This window comes from Podarcis liolepis, assembly GCF_965112155.1.
Source record: "Podarcis liolepis genome assembly, chromosome: 11".
Classification (NCBI taxonomy): Eukaryota; Metazoa; Chordata; class Lepidosauria; order Squamata; family Lacertidae; genus Podarcis; species Podarcis liolepis.
Window position 1 is genome coordinate 1088368 of NC_139565.1, and position 22421 is coordinate 1110788.

The following is a 22421-nucleotide window of genomic DNA, read 5'->3' on the forward strand; positions in this document are numbered from 1 at the left end:
CTCTGCTAACCCAGAAATAGTACCTCGGAGGCCCCATTAGCTAAAGTGGTGCTTCAGGTTAAGAACAGTTTCAGGTTAAGAACGGACCTCCGGAACGAATTAAGTACTTCACCCAAGGTACCACTGTACAACTGTTTCTAAATCATAATAAAGAAAAAACAAAAATATATTCTTTATTCTTTGACTTATTGATGTTCTAATTACCTATGACTTCCCTCCCCTTCTTACTTGGTTCTTTTAGAATTCTTTGTCGGATGCATATCATTGTGAATATAGATTGTTGGTGACCAGCTTATCCACTACTTTTAGATGTTTCTCATTACAATAGTTAATATAAACCAGGCAAAAATTGTAATTCTCCACAGTGGTCTTTCACTTTGAATGTATTCCAGTCTTTGCTAAATTTTTGTTTCGCTTGATCCCTTCTCTGTCCCATCAATTTATCCATCTCAGTGTATTCAATCAGTTTGATCTGCCAATCTTTTATTGATGGTATTGTCTCACTTTTCCAGTTATTTAGATCTCCTGGGATCTCCCTCCCGATAATCACTAAAAGAAATGCCTCAGGTTTTGGGGGAAGTGAGATTTTAAACATTTTTTCTACTCGTTATAAATTAAGTCCCAAAATGCCTTCATTTTTTTACAGGTCCATCAGGCATGATACATCAATTCTACCGCCTCCTTACATTTCCAGCAAATATCTGAATTATTTTTGTACATTATTGCTAATTTCCTCAGTGTTATATACCAGCACTAGAAGACCTTCATGTAGTTTTCCTTAATAGAATAACAAGCTGTAAATTTAAGGTCTTCCCTCCACAGTTTTTGCCAATCTGAAAGTTGTATTTTATGACGTAGATTTCTTGCCCACTTTATCGTGGCAGATTTTACCTCCTCATCCTTCACCAATCATTCTAATAAGATTTTATACATTTTGGACAGTGTTTTATCGTCATTGTATATCAAGTCTCTTTCAAACCTTGAAAGTTCTTTGTTAAAGCCCCTTTTTTATCTTGTTTGAATAGGTCATGTATTTGGTCATACTGTAACCAATTAGTCACTCTACTTTTTATTTCTTCAAAATTATTGAGTTTTAATTGGTTGCCTTCTTCACAGAGAATTTCTTTATATGTAACCCAATCATTCATTATGTTAACCTTTTTTTACTGTCATGGCTTCCGTCAGCGACAACCACAGGGTGTCTTTTGTTCCAAGATACCCTTGTTTTTTAACCTGACTGCGTATAGGGACCTTCTTATTACATGATTCGTAAAATCTGTGTGAACTCTCGCTTTGTCATAACATAGGTAAGCATGCCAACCAAAATGATTGTTAAAGCCCTCTAGGTCTAGTATGTCAGTGTTCTTCAATACTATCCATTCCTTCATCCAAGACAGGCATGCACCTTCATGATACAACTCTAAGTTTGGCAGTGCAAAAACCTTCTCTTTCTCTGTAATTTATAACTTATTCTCGACCTCTTGCCCTGCCAAATAAATCTTGTTATATCTTTCTGACAGGTCTTAAAAGGTTTTACACTGTGCACTACTGGGATGGCTGGGAATAGAAAAAGCATTTTAGGCAACACATTCATTTTTATTGGGGAGATCCTACCCCAGAATGATAATTTTAACCTGTCCCATATTTCCAGTTTCTTTTTATTTCCTTTCAGGTTGGTATATAGTTGTCTTTATATAGATTTATATTCTTTGCCAATATCCAGATTCCTAGATATTTGATTCTTTTACAAGTTGTCAGTCCTGTGAGTTGTTGTAGTTCTCTTCTATCCTCCTCCTCATATTTATTTTACTAACATTTTGGGTTTTTCTTTATTGAGTTTGAAACCTGTGACTAGCCCAAATTCTGTAATCTTTTCTAGCACTATTGACACACTTTCTTTTGGGTTTTCTGTTGTTCTAGTCAGGTCGTCAGCAAAGGCTTTTACTTTGAAGGTCTTATTTCCGATAACTATACCCCTTATGTTCTTTTCTTTTCTGATGTTCATCTTCAGAATTTCCAACACCAAAATAAATAGCAGTGGGGATAAAGGGCACCCCTGTCTTTTACCTCTCTTAATATTATAGTTTTCTGTTAGATTGTTATTTATAACTAGTTTAGCTCTTTGTTGCGAATATATTGCATTTATACCTTTATAGAAATTCTCTCCCACTCCTATCATCTCCAGTGTTTTTTTCATAAACCTCCAGGAGACATTGTTGGACGCTTTCTCAGCATCAATAAACAGCAACGCTGCCTGTTTTTTGTTTATCACTTCTAGATACTCTAGAACAGGGGCAGTCAACCTTTTTATACCTACCGCCCACTAATACATCTTTCTTGATGGTAAAATTTCCTTACCGCCCACCATAGGCGCCGACTCCATGGGGCTTGAGGGGGCCCGAGCCCCCTCAAAAATTCGTTTGGGGGGGCTCTGCCCCCCCAATAATCTCGGGCGCCCCTCCAGCAGAGCGCCACCGCCCCCCCTCCCCCAGCCCAAAATGCACAGGGGCGGGCTGCATGCCTCCTGCCCTCCCTCCCGAGCAAAAGCTCCACCCAATTTCCTTCGGAGCTGATTAATAGGCGCAGCACACTCTCCCCTATTCGCTCACGAGGAGGCGGTGCCACTTTATTTGCATATTCATGAGCTTATTTATTATTCATGAGCTTTCCCGCCCCCGCCCCCAATATTTTTTATAAGTCCGCGTCCCTGCCGCCCACCAGAGCTCGATGGAAGGAGGATTCAGCTTGTGCCATAGAACCCCCGCCCCCGCCCACCTAGAATCCTGAAATGCCCACTAGTGGGCGGTAGGGACCAGGCTGACAATCCCTGCTCTAGAGTATCTATTGCATATCTTATATTATTTTTCATGTGGCAGCCTGGGAGAAATCCTGCTTGATCCTCATGGATATACTCTTTCAATATGCATTTCAATCTATTTGCTAGTATGTGTGCAAATATTTTGTAATCGTTATTAAGGAGATATAGGCTGGTAATTCTTAACTGATGTTGGATCTGTTCTCTTAGGGAAATATTGATTTATGTGTTTTTTATATGTTAGAGGGCTGTCACATTGAAAACTTTAAATTTCTACCATATATCTTTAAAATAGAGCAACAGCACAAAAATGGATCTATTTAAGCATGATATCTTGAAGGAGTTTTCATTCTTTTTGATATGTTATTTATTTTTATGGGCCATTTTTTTATACTTAAAAGAAATAAAGACGACTCAATTTGTCATACAGATGTGAGAGGTTTGTATCCGCTTGAGTTTTGCCATATTTATTTAGAGCAGGTATTAATTCTGTCCAGTGTGTAGAGACAGACTTCCATAGGTTCACTGGTGTGATTTCCTGTTTCCATGTGTACACAAGGCCATGGGCAGGCAATGGGACCTTAGGTGAAATGGGAGGTCTGGACACATCTCCCAAGAGCCTCCCTTCTTACTTACTTGTTCAGACAACTTGCACTGATGACCTGAGTGGGAAGGCTGCATGGGAGCATGGGAGGCATGCACAAACCTCCCGTCCCCCTCTTGGCCCTGTTGCATGGCTTCCACATATGCGCAGGTGGGTGCAGAGGGACCTTTTAACCGAAAGAGAGTCTTCACATATGTCTGCCTTGGATAATATGCACAGCTGCCGTTAATGAACAAATAAAACAACATTGATTGTTGTCTTGATGCATGTTGTTCTAATGCTCGTATTGCTCTGTGTGCGCTTGCTTACCATGCAAATTCATTTTATCTCTTCCTTTCTCCTAACTACCTTTCAGAAATTTCCTTCAGTCCTTCACAGGCAAGTTGCAGTTTTGAGGAGGATCTGTGTAATTTTTATCAGGATCGCAAGGATGGCCCTGGCTGGAGCAGGGTCAAAGTAAAGCCCAATGCATACAGGCCAGGAGACCATACTACTGGCATGGGTATGTGACAAATCTTCTTAACCTGAAGAACAAGCAGAACATACAGATGAAGTACCTCAATGTTCTGAACCCAATCGCACATTGCCATGAAAGTTTTGTGGGAATTCTGGAACTCCCAGCATTTTTTCCAAACTATTTTTCTTAGGTTGTCACAAAGAATAGACAACAGCAGCCCATGAAACAAAAGCCAGAGCACCAAAACAGGCATCACTATATTCTGGTGAAATGCCTTCGGGGGGGGGGGGGAGAAGCTGGTATAAATAGGAGGGGACAGGGGATCTAGCACTACTGTAAGTCTGTAAAAAAACAATCGCAGGGGATTAAGGTGCTGAGAAGCTGGTGGGGTGGCTCGGTTTGGACCTGTGGGAACTGCCCAGCCTCAGAAACGCAATTCTCCCTCAGCTTAATGTTTCTCGGTTACAGGGTATTTTTTAGGGATTTGGGAAACACTGGACATTCCTCCAAAGAAGAATGGGTAATGAAAGTGTGGGACACATGATAAATTGCAGATATTGCATACACTGCAGATGAGTAAATTCAAGTTTGATAACCAATAATATAACAAATAATATGATACACATAATAAGTTTTTACTTACCTAAAAGGCAAAAACAGGATCAGTGATTTACTATGGACAAACACCAGAAAATATTGTTTCTGGGCAGCTGGAGGAGATGGCACACATGGGCTGAGGTTTGAATAGCTATTATAAAAACTGACTAAAAGGTGTTTAGCTCGGCTTTCGTGCCCCATCAGTTTTCTGAGAAGAGAATCAGCCGTCACATGGTGGTGAATGAAATCAAGATCAAGTGATAAATGCAATTCCTTGATATTCTGAAGCTGCTTTAAGTACAAAATCCCCTGTTACCAGCTGCTTCATTAAAGGCTTAGTAAATGAAGTACTATTTAAGAACTCTCATAAATAGCATTTTCTCTGACCTCATTCCTCTCTACGTGTGTATACATCTGCCTGCCATTTTGGGATTATACTTCATGTATCTGGTGAAGTGGGTATCTATTATCTTCCATAATGCATATTATAGTATTTAAGGTGCCATGAGAATCTTTGTTACTTTACCTCAGAATAGCTTTTCTGGTAAAAATGAATTTTACCAAACTACTTCAGATAGAGACTGGCTTAACCTGCAGTCTGTACTCACCTGGGAATAAGCCCCATTGAACTCAGTGGGTGTTACTCACTTCTGAATAGGATTGCATAGGATTGCACTGTCAATCTGGTGAGCAGTGAAGTATGGTCAGTGACACAGCAATATGATCTAAACTATAATTCAGGATCCAACAATGTGTTCAATAGAGCTTTAATATCTACTGAGGAGCTGCTTGGGGAAAATGTGTTGTGTGATTTAGCGTCACGTCTGGAGGACCTTGGAGCCGAGTCAGCTGCCACCTGAACTGGTGAAGCCAGGGCTTCCTGCAGAGAAAGAAGTTCTCTCATTGTAAGATTGAAATGTCTTGATCTTCAATAACACCTGGTAGTTGGCTAAATGCGATATAGGTGAAACTTATTTGGGAGGTTTTCTTTCAAACACTCATTTAGAAACATGGTGTTATATAATCAGTAATGGTTATAACTTGCAACTTTGCCAGCGGAAATTTTCTGTAACTCTAGAATCCAATGAAATGCCTAAAAGTGTCCTAAAATGAGGTGATGGAATGAGTTGGCCAGAAATGTTTTTTAACATTGCATTGTTTTGCAGGTTACTACTTGCTAGCGAATACAAAGTTTACATCACAACCTGGGTACATTGGCCGTTTGTACAGCACTACTTTGCCAGGAAATTTACAGTATTGTCTGCGGTTCTATTATGCCTTATATGGCTTTTTCAAAATGACTGATGCCCTGGCTGTTTACATCTTTGAAGAGAACCATGTGGTACAAGAGAAAATCTGGTCTGTCTTGGAAACTCCCAGAGGAGTCTGGACGCAAGTGGAGATCAGCTTCAAAAAGCCCATGCCTGCCAAGGTAATGACCAGTAATTTCTGTATGTCAGATTGCAGGGTTCCAAAGTAATGCATATTATTTTCCATTGAAACTTCCCTGACAGATGGGAATGTGATCACAGATAAAGATTTAGCCACTAAATGGGTTGAGTAGCAATTGGTTCTAAAGGCAATTTCCCAATTAATCAAACCAAAATTTGATATTTAAATTGGATACAATATGAGCACCTCTCCTAGGAAAGAGAGACACCAGCCACTACCTATTTGCTATAGGGTTCACCTCAATTTAAACTTTCCTATTGAGAACCCTACAACTGAAGTTAAGAAAAGAAAGGAGCCAATAATGGACAATATAGTTTTGCCTAGTCGTGTGACAACCTTATTGTGTTTGGCTGCTTGAAGGCCTGGACGGGGGGGCTGCAATTATTTACTTGTGGAATAATTGAGCACTGATAAGTCTCCATTATGGGACGCAGGTGGCGCTGTGGGTAAAAGCCTCAGCGCCTAGGGCTTGCCGATCAAAAGGTCGGCGGTTCGAATCCCTGCGGCGGGGTGCGCTCCCGTCGTTCGGTCCCAGCGCCTGCCAACCTAGCAGTTTGAAAGCACCTCCGGGTGCAAGTAGATAAATAGGGACCGCTTACCAGCGGGAAGGTAAACGGCGTTTCCGTGTGCGGCTCTGGTTCGCCAGAGCAGCGATGTCACGCTGGCCACGTGACCCGGAAGTGTCTTCGGACAGCGCTGGCCCACGGCCTCTTGAGTGAGATGGGTGCACAACCCTAGAGTCTGGCAAGACTGGCCCGTACGGGCAGGGGTACCTTTACCTTTACCTTTTTAAGTCTCCATTAGCACAAGCATTTCTGGTAGGGGTGGTGATGTGCTGCACTCTCTGCAAATTGTCTATTACATGAAATAAGGCTTCTTCTTCTTCTTCTTCTTCTTCTTATTATTATTATTATTATTATTATTTATTATCTATACCCCACCCACTCTGAGCGGCTCCCAACGGAATAATAATAATAATAAAGCAACATCAAACATTAAAAACTTCCCTAAACAGGGCTGCCGTCAGATGTCTTCTAAAAATCAGATAGTTGTTTATTTCCTTGACATCTGGTGGGAGGGCGTTCCACAGGGCGGGCACCAATACCGATAAGACCCTCTGCCTGGTTCCCTGTAACCTCACTTCTTTCAGCGAGGGAACCGCCAGAAGGCCCTCGGCATTGGACCTCAGCGTCCGGGCAGAATGATGGGGGTGGAGATGCTCCTTCAGGGATACTGGACCAAGGCCATTTAGGGCTTTAAAGATCAGCACCAACACTTTGAATTGTGCTCAGAAATGTACTGGGAGCCAATGTAGGTCTTTCAGGATTGGTCTTATGTGGTCTCAGAGATATTCTTGGCAGCCTGCCCAGAAACATAAGTCTTCCTCACAGACAGCCTGTTGATTGGTTAACAGTAGGTATAAGATAAGGATTGGTTGAGCTCAACCAATCAGTGTTATACTGTAACAGAGCTGATATATATATATATATATATATATATATATATATATATATATATATATATACACACACACACCCCGGCATTCTGAGAGAGTCTTTCTGTCTGTGGTGGTTAGAGTATGAGGGATTGGTTAATGGCAGTTTGCTGAGAGAGTGTACATGCTGTTAACACTCTGTATCTGTATATAGTAATCTATGTGTTTCTTACTGTTTTCTACAATAAACACTAGTTGTAGCTTTCAAGCCGTTGTTTCCTTCATTGTCCAGAAGGACAGTGTTCAGACTTAAATTGGCTTCCAATGACATTGCGTATTCTGTGAAGCTCACACCAAAGGAAGCGTGTGGGTACAAGATTTATTAGCACACTTTGCTTGCAATAAATCTCTCAAAGTTATGTGGTCTCGGCAGCCACTCCCAGTCACCAGTCTAGCTGCTGAATTCTAGATTACTTGTAGTTTCTGGGTCACCTTTAAAGGTAGCCCCACATAGAGCGCATTGCAGTAGTCCAAGTGAGAGATAACTAGAGCATGCACCACTCTGGCGAGACTGCCTGCGGGCAGATAGGGTCTCATCCTGCGTACCAGATGGATCTGGTAGACAGCTGCCCTGGACACAGAATTGACCTGCACCTCCATGGACAGCTGGGAGCCCAAAATGACTCCCAGGCTGCGCACCTGGTCCTTCAGGGGCATGATTACGCCATTCAGAACCAGGGAGTCCCCCACACCTGCCTGCCCCGTCCCCCCAAAACAGTACATCTGTCTTGTCAGGATTCAACCTCAATCTGTTTGCTGCTATCCATCTTCCAACTGCCTCCAGACACTCACACAGGACCTTCACCGACTTCACTGGTTCTGATGTAAAAGAGAGGTAGAGCTGGGTATCATCCACATACTGATGAATACCCAGCCCAAACCCCCTGATGATCTCTCCCAGAGGCTTCATATAGATGTTAAAAAGCATGGGGGAAAGGACAGAACCCTGAGGCATCCCCACAAGTGAGAGCCCAGGGGTCTGAACACCACTTTCTGGACATGGCCCGGAATGAAGGAGCAGAACCACTTTATAACAGTGCCCCAGCTCCCAGCCCCTCTAGACCAGGGGTCAGCAACCTTTTTCAGCCATGGGCCAGTCCACCGTCCCTCAGACCATGTGGTGGGCTGGGCTATATTTTGAAAAAAAAGAAGAAAAAAGAACGAATTCCTATGCCCCACAAATAACCCAGAGATGCATTTTAAATAAAAGAACACATTCTACTCATGTAAAAACACGCTGATTCCTGGACCGTCCACAGGCTGGATTGAGAAGGCAATTGGGGCACATCTGGCCCCCAGGCCTTAGGTTGCCTACCCCTGCTCCAGATGGATGTTGTGGTCAATGGTATCAAAGGCCACAGAGAGATCCAGCAGAACTAGGAAACAACTTTCACCTTTGTCCCTTGCCCACCAGAGATCATCGACCAGTGCAACCAAAGCAGTTTCAGTCCCATGATGAGGCCTAAATCCTGACTGGAAGGGATCCAAATGGTCCGCATCCTCCAGGCGTGCCTGGAGTTGTTCAGCAACCACTCGCTCAATCACCTTGCCCAAGAATGGAAGATTTGAGACTGGGCAATAGTTGGCCATATTGGCTGGGTCTAAAGATATTTTTTTAAGAAGCAGTTTAATAACCGCCTCTTTCAGCGGGTCTGGGAAGGCTCCCCACAGAGAGAAGCATTCACCACCCCACGAAGCCCATCTCCCAGCCCTTCCCGGCTAGCTTTTATAAGCCAGGATGGACAAGGATCAAGGAGACAGGTGGTCAGTTTCCCCCGTCCAAGCAACCTGTCCACATCCTCTGAGGTAACAGATTGGAATTGATTTCATGCAACTTGTCTAGACAGGACTCTAGCACTCTCCCGCCCCGGCCCTGCTCTTTCCAAATCTGCATGACTTTATCTGAAAAAAACTGCAAAGAGATGACAGTACCAATAGCCATATTTTAAAGCACTCAGCATTAAGTGCCTTCAGCATTTTTGCTTCAAGGCCAGCTAAAAAGACAAGTAGGAGCAACATGAACAGTTTTTGATGAGCAATGGGAACTACTACCGATGGTGAGAGAAGTTCTCTGCTTTGATATGGGTGCTCTGCAGAATGGGAGAGGGAGGAGAGATCTTGCCTCTGTGTAGCTGCGGCTGTTCGTGCGTGTATGTATCTATGTGCTGTCCCTATGGATGAAAGTTGTCAGGGAGTACGGTATGACTTACATATCAAAATCATGTGAGGTGTACAAAGTATGTTTCTGCTTTAGCTCTCCATATTCCTTTCTGCTATTTCTACCTGTTTCCATATTCTAGATTTGGTCTTCTCAAAAGAAGCGATGCCTCAAGGTCATTTTATTATTAGGAGTAGGAGTAGAAGTAGAAGTAGTATCCTCATCACATCTTTAAGATTTCTTCAACTAAACAAGTTAGTAGCATGGTCGTGTGAGTTTCATTCTGTTTGCTATAAATATAAATATAAACAAGAGGAACAGCCATTTTAGATCTGGTCCTAACCAATGTTGATGACCTGGTTAGTGGGGTAGAAGTGGAAGGATCATTAGGCGCGAGTGATCATGCTCTTCTGAAGTTTACTATACAGCGGAAAGGAGCAGCCAAGCATACTAGGACTCAATTTCTTGACTTTAAGAAAGCCGACTTCATAAAACTTAGGGAAGTGCTGGGTGAGATCCCATGGACAGCAATACTAAAAGGAAAGGGAGTTCATGATGGCTGGGAGTTTGTTAAGAGGGAGATAGTAAAAGCACAACGTCAGGCAATACCAATGAGACGGAAACATGGAAGATGCCTAAAGAAGCCAGGGTGGCTATCTAAAGAACTTTTAACTGAGTTAAGATTAAAAAAGGATGTGTACAAAAAATGGAAAAGGGGGGAAACCACCAAAGAGGAATTCAAACAAATAGCCAGCACGTGTAGACACAAAGTCAGAAAAGCTAAAGCACAGAATGAACTCAGGCTTGCTAGAGAGGTTAAAAGCAACAAAAAAGGCTTTTATGGGTATGTTCGTAGCAAAAGGAAGAACAAAGAAACAGTGGGGTCACTCAGAGGAGAAGATGGTGAAATGCAAACAGGGGACACAGAAAGGGCTGAACTCCTCAATGCCTTCTTTGCCTCAGTCTTCTCCGATAAAGAAAACAATGCCCGACCTGAAGAATTTGGAGCAAATGATTCAGCAAAGGAAACACAGCCCAGAATAACTAAGGAGATAGTACAAGAATATTTGGCTAGTTTAGATGTATTCAAGTCTCCAGGGCCAGATGAACTGCATCCAAGAGTATTAAAAGAACTGGCAGATGTGATCTCAGAACCACTGGCAGTCATCTTTGAGAATTCCTGGAGAACAGGCGAAGTCCCGGCAGACTGGAGGAGGGCAAATGTTGTCCCTATTTTCAAAAAGGGGAAAAGAGAGGACCCAAATAATTATCGCCCAGTCAGTCTGACATCAATACCAGGGAAGATTCTGGAGCAGATCATTAAGCAAACAGTCTGTGAGCACCTAGAAAGGAATGCTGTGATCACCAATAGTCAGCATGGATTTCTGAAAAATAAGTCATGTCAGACTAACCTGATCTCGTTTTTTGACAGAATTACAAGCCTGGTAGATGAAGGGAACGCAGTGGATGTAGCCTACCTTGATTTCAGCAAGGCATTTGACAAGGTGCCCCATGATATTCTTGTAAAGAAGCTGGTAAAATGCGGTCTTGACTATGCTACCACTCAGTGGATTTGTAACTGGCTGACTGACCGAACCCAAAGGGTGCTCATCAATGGTTCCTCTTCATCCTGGAGAAGAGTGACTAGTGGGGTGCCACAGGGTTCTGTCTTGGGCCCAGTCTTATTCAACATCTTTATCAACGACTTGGATGATGGACTCAAGGGCATCCTGATCAAATTTGCAGATGACACCAAACTGGGAGGGGTGGCTAACACCCCAGAGGACAGGATCACACTTCAAAACGACCTTGACAGATTAGAGAACTGGGCAAAAACAAACAAGATGAATTTTAACAGGGAGAAATGTAAAGTATTGCACTTGGGGAAAAAAAATGAGAGGCACAAATACAAGATGGGTGACACCTGGCTTGAGAGCAGTACATGTGAAAAGGATCTAGGAGTCTTGGTTGACCACAAACTTGACATGAGCCAACAGTGTGACGCGGCAGCTAAAAAAGCCTATGCAATTCTGGGCTGCATCAATAGGAGTATAGCATCTAGATCAAGGGAAGTAATCGTGCCACTGTATTCTGCTCTGGTCAGACCACACCTGGAGTACTGTGTCCAGTTCTGGGCACCACAATTCAAGAAGGACACTGACAAACTGGAACGTGTCCAGAGGAGGGCAACCAAAATGGTCAAAGGCCTGGAAACGATGCCTTATGAGGAACGGCTAAGGGAGCTGGGCATGTTTAGCCTGGAGAAGAGGAGGTTAAGGGGTGATATGATAGCCATGTTCAAATATATCAAAGGATGTCACATAGAGGAGGGAGAAAGGTTGTTTTCTGCTGCTCCAGAGAAGCGGACACGGAGCAATGGATCCAAACTACAAGAAAGAAGTTTCCACCTAAACATTAGGAAGAACTTCCTGACAGTAAGAGCTGTTCGACAGTGGAATTTGCTGCCAAGGAGTGTGGTGGAGTCTCCTACTTTGGAGGTCTTTAAGCAGAGGCTTGACAACCATATGTCAGGAGTGCTCTGATGGTGTTTCCTGCTTGGCAGGGGGTTGGACTCGATGGCCCTTGTGGTCTCTTCCAACTCTATGATTCTATGATTCTATGATTCTAAATAGTGCACCCTCGCGCTCTCTCTCCTTTTTTTTGGGAAAAACCTAAAATATTACAATAAGAAAAGTGAACTAAATATGCAAGCATTAAATGGCAACTTGGATAAGTGGTAGCACTTCTTGAAAACATTTAGGGGTTATAGTGGGTTGCAACATAACAGTATAATGCTATGGGTCGAAAGACCAATGGCATATTAGGTGTCATCAACAGGAGACTCATTTTCATTATTGCTACTAATAATACTAAATAAGGTAACACCATGTATGTACACAGTGCTTTGCAAAGTCAAAGCACACTGAGAGCCAGTGTGGTGTAGTGGTTAAGAGCGGTAGTCACGTAATCTGGGTAACCGGGTTCGCGTCTCCGCTCCTCCACATGCAGCTGCTGGGTGACCTTGGGCCAGTCACACTTCTTTGAAAGTCTCTCAGCCCCACTCACCTCACAGAGTGTTTGTTGTGGGGGAGGAAGGGAAAGGAGATTGTTAGCCGCTTTGAGACTCCTGAAGGGGAGTGAAAGGCGGGATATCAAATCCAAACTCTTCTTCTTCTTCTTCTTCAAGAGGGGAGGTCCCTGACTCAAGGGGATCACAGTCTATAGTGCAATCTTCTTCTTCTTCTTCTTCTTCTTCTTCTTCTTCTTCTTCTTCTTCTTCTTCTCCGGCAATCACTCATAGCTGAGTAAGATTGTCTTCCATAAACATGGTTTTAACATTGAGTCCGTAAGTGACTGTGGAGGCCAATTCTGGATCCACACGTCCTTCCACAGCGGGGATATCGGTTTATGGACAGGAGTTGGTCCCGGTGAGGGTTTGCCAAATGTGCCTTCCTCTTAGCACATTTCTCCCTTGCGTCCTGAGTTCGAGTGTCTTCAGAGTCCATAACACCTTTGGTCAAGGCTGTTCTCCAACTGGAGTGCTCGCTGGCCAGTGCTTCCCAGTTATATATAGTGCAATATAGGAGGCATTACAGAAGAGACAAAGGGTCCACACAAGTAAGATCACACCTTGAGTGCTGTGTACACAATAATATGTCACCAGCAAAGGGGGCGGCGAATGATTGTGGTTGCAAAACTTTTACATTGAATGAAGAACATGTAGAATTTATAATTTAGTGCACAGCATTTTCTTACAGGTCCCATTTATAATCTCAGTGCAAGCTTAATGAAAATCAGTTGATATTTTCCTGTTCTTCAGCTTTGTTCCTTCTCATGAATCTTCATGCCTAGCACTTGTTTGAGCTGGCCTGTGGTTGATTTATGCAACTTTGATTTCCTGGTTGTCTATGGAAATAGTAAATAGTCTATACAGCCAAGTTGTATTTTGGCCATCCTTGAATGTCAAATAGAGTGAGAGAATCAGATGTTTCCATTCCATCCTTTTTAGAACCGTCCTGGTTACATAACTTTTGTAGTTGGAAAAATCTTCTAAAACTTTTTAGCAACTTATTTTACTCCATGCTCCTCCACACTGTAAAGAGTACATCATGCAAATAGTAAATGAAGTCCATACTTTAGCTTTTGGTGCAGCGTTTTGTGAACATATTTGTTCTCTGAGTCAAAACTGTGTAACGGATGAATGAAAGAACTCTTGTTTCTGAGGCTGTGTAGGGTTTTCCAAGATATGTTTGAATTAGCTGTTTCAGGCAGTTACTGGCTGGAGTATTTTGTACAGGAAAAGTCGCAAGTAGGCCATGGATACAAAATGTGATTGGCCATCTTAGAAAACTCTGGAGTGTGAGTTTAACTAGATAAGCGATAAATCAATAAAGATTTTTAACAGTAAATACAGCTAACAGTTCAACTTAAAACAAAAATAAGAGTATCTGTAGTTAATAGTTCACTCTCTGTCCATCAACAAAGTAAGGACTTAATGCTAAAAAAATCCCTACATCATGAGAGTTATTTTGCAGGAGCCCAAGGATGAAAAGGGGCAGAATCTTTAGGATTTTTTAAACTACATGTTTTCCTAAGGAATTCTACCCTGTCCAGTCAACACTGTTGCTTTTTGGAGGAACAGGGATCTAGGCCTGATTAAGCAGTGAAGATCCCAGCATGTTCCAAATTTCGGGGGGCTGTAAGAACACCAGTACAGTGGTGCCTCGGGTTACAGACGCTTCAGCTTACAGATGCTTCAGGTTACAGACTCTGCTAACCCAGAAATAGTACCTCAGGTTAAGAACTTTGCTTCAGGATGAGAACATAAATCGTGCTCCGGTGGTGCGGCAGCAGCAGGAGGCCCCATTAGCTAAAGTGGTGCTTCAGGTTAAGAACAGTTTCAGGTTAAGAACGGACCTCCAGAAGGAATTAAGTTCTTAACCCAAGGTACCACTGTCCCAACTTAAAAACAATAGATCATTTATAATAAACATAGACAGTTCTGTCTTGAAACCGGTTTGTCCCATAACTGCTCTAAAGGGACCACTTCCATGTTGTACTCTTGCAATAGTTTCTCAAGTCAGAACTTTATTATTTGCTGTCCGTAATTTTTCCATTGTTGTAGAAAAAATTGGGATTGGCTTTTGCATCCCAACCTCCCAAGGCGCAAGTCCATGATTGGTCAGAGAAGAATGAATGGAGGCAGGAACCAGTAGAAGGAAAGCAGGGAAGATATTTAATTTCCTGCTGCAACAGAGTTCCCCTTCTCTTGCAAAGAGGTGAGGAACCAAAGCAAAGGTGTGCAAAAACTTTTAAAGACTTTAGAAATTGCCCAACCCCTTAGCCAAAAGCTACCCCAAAGACATCATACACATCTACAACAGAAATTTGAGAGTGCGGCTTGTCTCCTGTCTTACAAGCTACCTGATGTTGTTGTTTAGTCGTTTAGTCGTGTCCAACTCTTTGTGACCCCCTGGACCAGAGCACGCCAGGCACTCCTGTCTTCCACTGCCTCCCACAGTTTGGTCAAACTCATGCTGCTAGCTTCGAGAACACTGTCCCACCATCTCGTCCTCTGTCATCCCCTTCTCCTTGTGCCCTCCATCTTTCCCAACATCAGGGGCTTTTCCAGGGAGTCTTCTCTTCTCATGAGGTGGCCAAAGTACTGGAGCCTCAGCTTCAGGATCTGTCCTTCCAGTGAGCACAAGCCACTCCAGTATCCCTGCCAAGAAAACTCCATGGACAACGACAACAGGCATATAAAAGCTACCTGATAATGGCTAGTAATTGCATTACATGGCCAGTCTGGGGCATTCTTTTGAGTTGGTAAATTCTTCAATTCTTGAATCCAGGTCACAGGCCTGGATTCACAGTGCTATCTTGGTTTACGAACTTAATCCATTCCTGAAGTCCGTTCTTAAACCGAAACCGTTCTTTAACTGAGGTGTGCTTTCCCTAATGAGGCCTCCCACTTCCAGTGCCCTTCCACCGTTTGGCTTCCGTTCTTAGACCGAGGTACAGTTTACAAACCAGGACACTACTTCCAGTTTTGTGGAGTTCGTAAACCGAATCGAACAAGAATGTTCTTAAACTGAGATACCACTGTACTGGGAAAGTTTCTACAAGTTATTTCCTTCTGCAGAGGAAGGAAGTCATTAGGAGTCATTAGGAGAGCCAAAATGGCTTTTGGGATTGTGTAATTTTCTCAGGGACTATTTCCTAAATTCTGAAGGGTAAAGGATTCGTTTTCTGGAAACTAATAGAATAGAATAGAATAGAATAGAATAGATTCTTTATTGTCATTACACAAGTGCAACATTGCACAAAGTGCAACGAAATTGGATGCCATCCCTTAAAACAACAAAAGCAAAACAACAACAACAACCAAACAAACCACATTCCAGCCACACCCACACCACACCCATCAAACTCCCAGGTCACACTATCGAGTTACAGCATTCAAAAAGGCCACAGCTCTTGGATAGAAACTGTTTTTCAGTCTATTTGTCTTTGACTTGATGTTTCTATATCTCCTGCCAGAAGGCAGTAGTGCAAACAGACAGTGTCCCGGGTGAGATGAATCCTGCAGGATGTTATTTGCTTTCCTAAGACAACGGGAACCGTACAGTTCTTCCAAAGATGGGAGAGGATGGCCAATAATCCTTTGGGCTGTGGTTATGACCTTCTGGAGCACCTTCCTCTCCCTAGCTGTACAACTGGAGAACCAAGCACAAATACAGTATGTAAGAATGCTCTCTATGGAGCCTCGGTAGAAGGACACCAGCAGTCTCTCACTCAGATTGTTCTTCTTTAAAAGTCTGAGGAAATAAATTCTCTGCTGGGCCTTCTTCACCAGAGCAGTGGTATGTGCGCTCCAAGTCATGCCCTGATCGATAGCTACTCCCAAAAACCTGAATTCCGCCACCCTCTCCACCCGTTCCCCGTTGATATACAAGGGCTGAATGTCCGCCTTTTTTTTCCTGTAATCCACCACCAATTCCTTGGTCTTAGCCGTATTAAGAGCCAGATTGTTCTCTCCACACCAAATGTGAGTCCACTATGTGTGTGCCCCCTAAAATTTTATCATACCATAAATATATTGTAAAACATTGATTTTTCTCCTCACTTTCTTGTTGGTGACTGTGTAAGAAAGGGGGAGGCTAAGAATAATTTCTGTTTAGCACAAAATATTTCCCTGTTGTAAAAAGAATCAAAGAGGTATAGTTTCACCAGTGAAGAAACAGACTTGTAAAATTAAGACACGGGAAGTCTAATTGAATGCTGAGGACTTGCTAAACACATCACTATCCTATTTTTCTGTTCAGGTAGCCATTTCTGTTGCACTGTGTAACTGTTTGAATATACAGGAGATGCAACAGGAATAGTCTCCAGCCTTGGTTTTCTCTCAGGGCTCTTTTCTCCTTCATTCTTCAGTGCTGCAATTGCTGTTCCTTTTTTTATCCTTGGACAGAAAAGCATCTGCATAATTTGTCCACATTATACTTTAAACATGGGATACTGGAGATCTGATATCTGTGACTATATTTTATTTTGGGGTGCATTTATATACAACACAATCGGCCATGACTTCTGGACAATTCACATTACAATTCAGTAACCAAGAAATACAGATACAACCAATTAACATCTACTAAAACAATCAGTATGAAACCTGTATCAGCACAAAGTCACTGATAAGCCAACACAAAGCCTTATGAAGCAAGAATAAAACAGTTGTAAGCATGTGGTCATTATCCACTTCCTGCTGTACTCCCAATTAAATTATTCCCATAGATACTGCCCACATAGCACTATATTCACTCACAAATAAAGTGACATTCTTGGATTTTCTGTTGCAGAAGGGGAAATGGAGTCTCAAAAGCAGTACAGTGGTACCTCTGGTTAAGTACTTAATTCTTTCTGGAGGTCTGTACTTAACCTGAAACTGTTATGTACTGAAGTTCTCACCCTGGGCCAGCAGGGGATACTGTAGATAGTTTTCACTCAGGTCCACGTCCGTTATTTTAGGCAGGAAACCCTGGGTTGTTGTTGTTGCTACAGTGTTGACAGCTGGCTGACTATAAAAGCAGGTGTCCCATTAAACTTTAATTAGTTTAATGCTAATCAAATGTCCAGTGCGCTTCTGATACCACAATGTCCCATTACAGCAGAGCATTTCGCACAGCGGCTCAAGAAGGGCTGGAGAGTCAGCATCTTTTCAATAAAGGAATCTTGGAGCAAGCGGTTTGGAACTCAAATAAAAGGTTTATTTACACAAAACAAAAAACCCTGGTGAAGAATCACACATTTCAGCAAACACGTCCCAAAAGAAAAGGAGAAGGGGGAAAAAAGGGGCAAACACAGGAGTGAGTTGACTATTTATACAAACTCACATTCCTGGAAGCCTAACGACCTTCAGCTGCTCAGTGATTAGAGCGTCTTGACTAGAGCTTCTTAACCCTTTAATACCAACACCCCCTCTCGCTCGTAACACTGAGCCGTACCAACCTTAATTCAAATTTAAACCTGAACAGAAACATTTATGAGATTGCGGACTCAAAGCTTTTGTAAAACCGTATGCGAGATTTTCTTGGCTTGGACAATACTTTAGTTCAATTAAACCTTGTTTTACACTTTGGCATACATTTTGATAACTGATATCCAAGTGTTTTGTGTGTGCCTTGAATTGACCTGATTTAGCTAGTTTAATACAAGGTTGATTGTCTTCCCACACTCTGATAGGTAGGGAACATTCTCCAAACAATTCTTGTACCAGTTGCTTATAAAATTCCAGTTCTCTACATACATCTGATAATGCATTGAACTCAGATTCAGTTGAACTTAAAGCTATAAGTGATTGTTTTCTTGATCTCCAACCAATTAGTGCATTTCCAAATTTTATCGCCATTCCTGACACTGATTTTCTATCTGGTCCAGCATCAGCCCAACTGCTGTCGGCTCAACATTCAAGTTGTGTGCTGCCCTCTGCTGATAGTTTTAAGCGAAACCTTTTGGTAGTTTGGAGATACCTTAAAACTCTTTTTACTCCTTGCCAAGCATGCATTGATGGTTTTTCAGCTTGTCTACACAGCATGTTGACAGCATATGTTATATCGGGCCGAGTCCACTGTGCAATGTGGAGTAGATTGCCTATCGCTGACTGGTAAACCCCGGGATTACAGAACTCTGTCTGTTGCTCAGTTTGAGCATCCTTTGTGTAACTTAATTCCATTGGGGTTTTAACACCAGCACAGTTGTCCATTTTAAACCTTTCCAGCAACTGCTGGATCTTAGCTTCTTGGCTGAGCCAATAGTTCCCATCTTCATCTTGCTGAATTTTAACTCCTAGATAAACAGATACATTGCCTAGTGATTTTATCTGAAACCTTTCTCCAAGCTTTGTGGCAAATTGTTGTGCAAGTTTATCGTCCTTTCCACTGTATAATAAATCGTCAACAAATATCAAGACTGCTTCTTGTTCACATCCCGAGCCTTTTAGATAAAGACATGCATCTGCTGCGCTCTTTCTGAACCCCATGCTCTCTAGAGCATCGTTTAAGCAGGAATTCCAATTACTGCCAGACTGCTTCAACCCATAAATGGATTTGTGTAGGCGCCAGACCTGGTTTGGCTTGTCTCCTTCAAAACCTGGTGGTGGCATCATATAGACTTCCTCCTGTAAGTCTGCATTTAAATAAGCCACATTGACATCAAAATGAAACAGCTTATTTCCCTTCTTAGCTGAAGAGGCTAAAAGCATTCTTAATGACTCCGATCTTGAAGTAGGGGCATAGATTTGAGAATAGTGAACTCCTTTGCGCTGCGAAAACCCTTTTGCAACTAGTTGGGCTTTATATTACAACTCCTCAGTAGTTGTGGGCTTTAAACGATATACCCATCGACAACCTACAGCTTGTTGCCCTTTTGGAAGCTCTGTACTTGTAAACACACCGAGAGACTTCATTGAAGCCATCTCTTTTTCCATTGCTTCCTGCCACTTTGCGGCTTCTGAGCTTGGAAGCTGTTGTACCTCTACATAGCTATCTGGCTCACACTGTGCCATATTTACGTATACACTTGTCACCTTAAACCGCTCTGGCGGCTTGCCCTTTGTGGCACGTTTTGACCTGTGCAATTGCTCCTCTTGTGCCCCCTCTGACCGTTGGCTGTCAGAATCTGTCTCAGACTTTATGTCTGGACGTGCCTCTAGGGATAAAGACCTCCGTTTAGATACCTCCCTTGGGCTTGGTGTTGCAGGTGACCTGCTTCGCTTTTGCTGTCTGCTAGGCCTACTGACTGGCGATGTTGGAACACTCTTAGATTCTGGCTTTTCTACCTTAGGAGAAGAACCTTGTGCCTGGTCAGAATCTGCATCTGAACCATGTGCACCGTCCCCTTCTGGCTCATCACCCTCTGGACTTTCTTTCTCAGCATAAATGCCTAAATCATCTCTCAAAATGTCAGGGTTAGCATGTAAGTGAGTCCATCCGGATTGCTCACAAAATTCAGCGCTCCTACTGAGGACCACTCTTGTAGTATCCCCATCTGGGTTCATGAACCTCCAAGATTTGGCGTGTGGTTCGTACCCACAAAAGATGAGTTTCCTAGCCCTTGGACTTCCCTTTTTCCTTAACGCTTTTGGGATAAGTACATAGGCTTGAGATCCAAACACCCGAAAGTAATTAACTTTGGGCTTCTTCCCATATAAAGCAAAATATGGCGTAGTATCAATTACCGAATTATATACTCGGTTCAGAACATGAGTAGCCGTCTGCCAGGCTTCCGCCCAGTAACTTTGAGGAAGTTTAGCATCAAACAACATAGAGTTTGCCAACTCTTGAAGAACCCTGTTTTTACGTTCGGCCACACCTCCTTCTTGGGGGGAATAAGGTGTAGACAGACGATGCTTAATTCCCTTTTTCTTAAAGAAATTCTGCAACACAGACCCGGTAAATTCTGACCCTCTGTCTGTCTGAAAAGCAAGAACTCTAGTACCGAATTCAAGTTCTGCTCCATGAACCCAATTTTTAACTGTTTCTGCAGTATCTGCTTTTGTTTTGAGAGGAAAAAACCATGTAACCTTTGTTTTGTCATCTGAGAGACACAGTGCATACCTCGAACCTCCCATGCTAGCAACAGGCATTGGGCCACATAGGTCCATATGCACAAGTTGGAATACTTTGTCAGATTTCCTATTTGAACTGGGATAGCTGCATCTATGAACCTTCGCCCTTTTGCATGCAGTACAATCCAAATACTTAGCACATTTGTTCAATTTGCACCCTTCTGATAATTCAGGTTGTCTTTTAACATACTGAAAATTAATATGTCCCAAACGGCGGTGCCATAAATGAACACAAGAATTATGGGTAGGCGAGTTCACACAACCAGCATGAACCTGTTCAACTTCATCTGGACTTGTCTCAAAATAATATAACCCATCTCTGCATTCCACCTGCAAAAGAGATACGTTATTCTTTGAAATAGTGCAAACCCCATTTTCAAACACAGTTTTAAACCCATTTCTATCAAGTTCTGACACAGACAAAATACACCCCTTCATTCCCTTTAGCACGTAGGCATCAATTTCTGTTTGCAAACACTTCAAAAACACTGTGCCTATGGTCTCTAAGGAACGTTTAGTTGAATCTGCCATTGTCACAACTTTAAGGGTTTGCAAATGTCTGCAATTCTGCAAACGGGCACTAGATGGCGCCACCAGGTGGTGAGATGCACCACTGTCGATCAACCAGCGTAGATTGCTGCCTTGGCCACACCCTTGCATCAACGCCATTGCTGAAGCCATGTGCTGTGTGCTGTGGGAGTAGCCACGGCCTCCTCCTCTTCTTCGACATCCCCTGGAACTCCTTGTCTGGTGACTAGGGGTAACGGCCTTGGTGCTGTCTTGACCAGGTTCACGTGTACAATTCCTGATTAAATGGGAAGAGGAACCACAGCGAAAACAGTGTCTAGCTGCAAAAGCATTTACTGTGTTCTCAAACTCAGCATCCCCACTCTTAGGCACAGCATAACTCCCCTTTGAAGACAAACCTCTTTCTCTTTGCCTTTTATCCTGTTCATCAGCAAGTCGAGAAGAAATGTATTCAAGGGTTATTTCAGTTGAAGGCATAGCTTCCAAAGTTAAAGCTAGAGTCTCATAGCTTTTATCAAGAGAAGACAACAATATGTATGACTGCTGCTCCATAGAGAAAGGAATGCCCAGCTGTCTTAGTTGATTAAAGGCAGACACCATTTTTGCAATATGTTCTTTCACACACGCTCCCGGTTGGAGACGTAAATCAAACAAACATCTTGTAGCATGGATCTTGGCCCCAGCAGTGTTTCTGGAATTTAGCCGCTGCAGAACCGTCCAGACCTCATGCGTGTTCTTTAACTCAGAAACATAAGGCATTCGCTCTGGTCCCACTGCCAAAACTAGTAGACCTTGGGCTTTCCTGTCGCGTTTCTGCGAAGCTGCTGCCGCTGCTTTGTCTTCTGCAGACGCGTCTGCAGCTGCCTGTAAAGGCGGTGCTTCAGTACAACTCCACAACTCTTTTACTTGCAACCAAACCCTTACTCTAGCCTTCCAATCTTGCCAATTTTTCCCATTGAGTCGCGTAAATGGGACAGTAAAACTTTCCTGGGACTCTGCCATCCTCCCTGGGGTTTAGGAACGATACTCACAGACCTGTAGACCGTCTCCCAGCTGCTGAGGTGGCTCCTCGAGGAATAAGACGTCTTCCAGCGAGTACAAACTGCGCAGTGCCTCTTTAAAACTTTTCCTAGGCACGTTGCAGGACTCAAGCTGCTTTGAAGGCTTTCGTTGTCGGCAACCGCTTCTGT

The 22421-nt window shown here is 42.9% G+C and overlaps 1 protein-coding gene across 6 annotated transcripts in view; it reads left to right on the plus strand.

The window, feature by feature from the left end:
- The window catches only part of MAMDC2 (MAM domain containing 2), an 84461-nt gene that overhangs the window by 49090 nt on the left and 12950 nt on the right, over window positions 1–22421 (plus strand). For all 6 annotated transcript variants that reach the window (XR_014516931.1, XM_083464894.1, XM_083464897.1 and 3 more), the window contains 2 exons: window positions 3775–3921; window positions 5640–5905. Coding sequence is in view for 5 of the 6 variants with exons in the window: in XM_083464894.1 (XP_083321020.1) it covers window positions 3775–3921; window positions 5640–5905 (413 nt within the window). In the remaining variant the exon portion in view is untranslated. The remainder of the gene's footprint in view (window positions 1–3774; window positions 3922–5639; window positions 5906–22421) is intronic.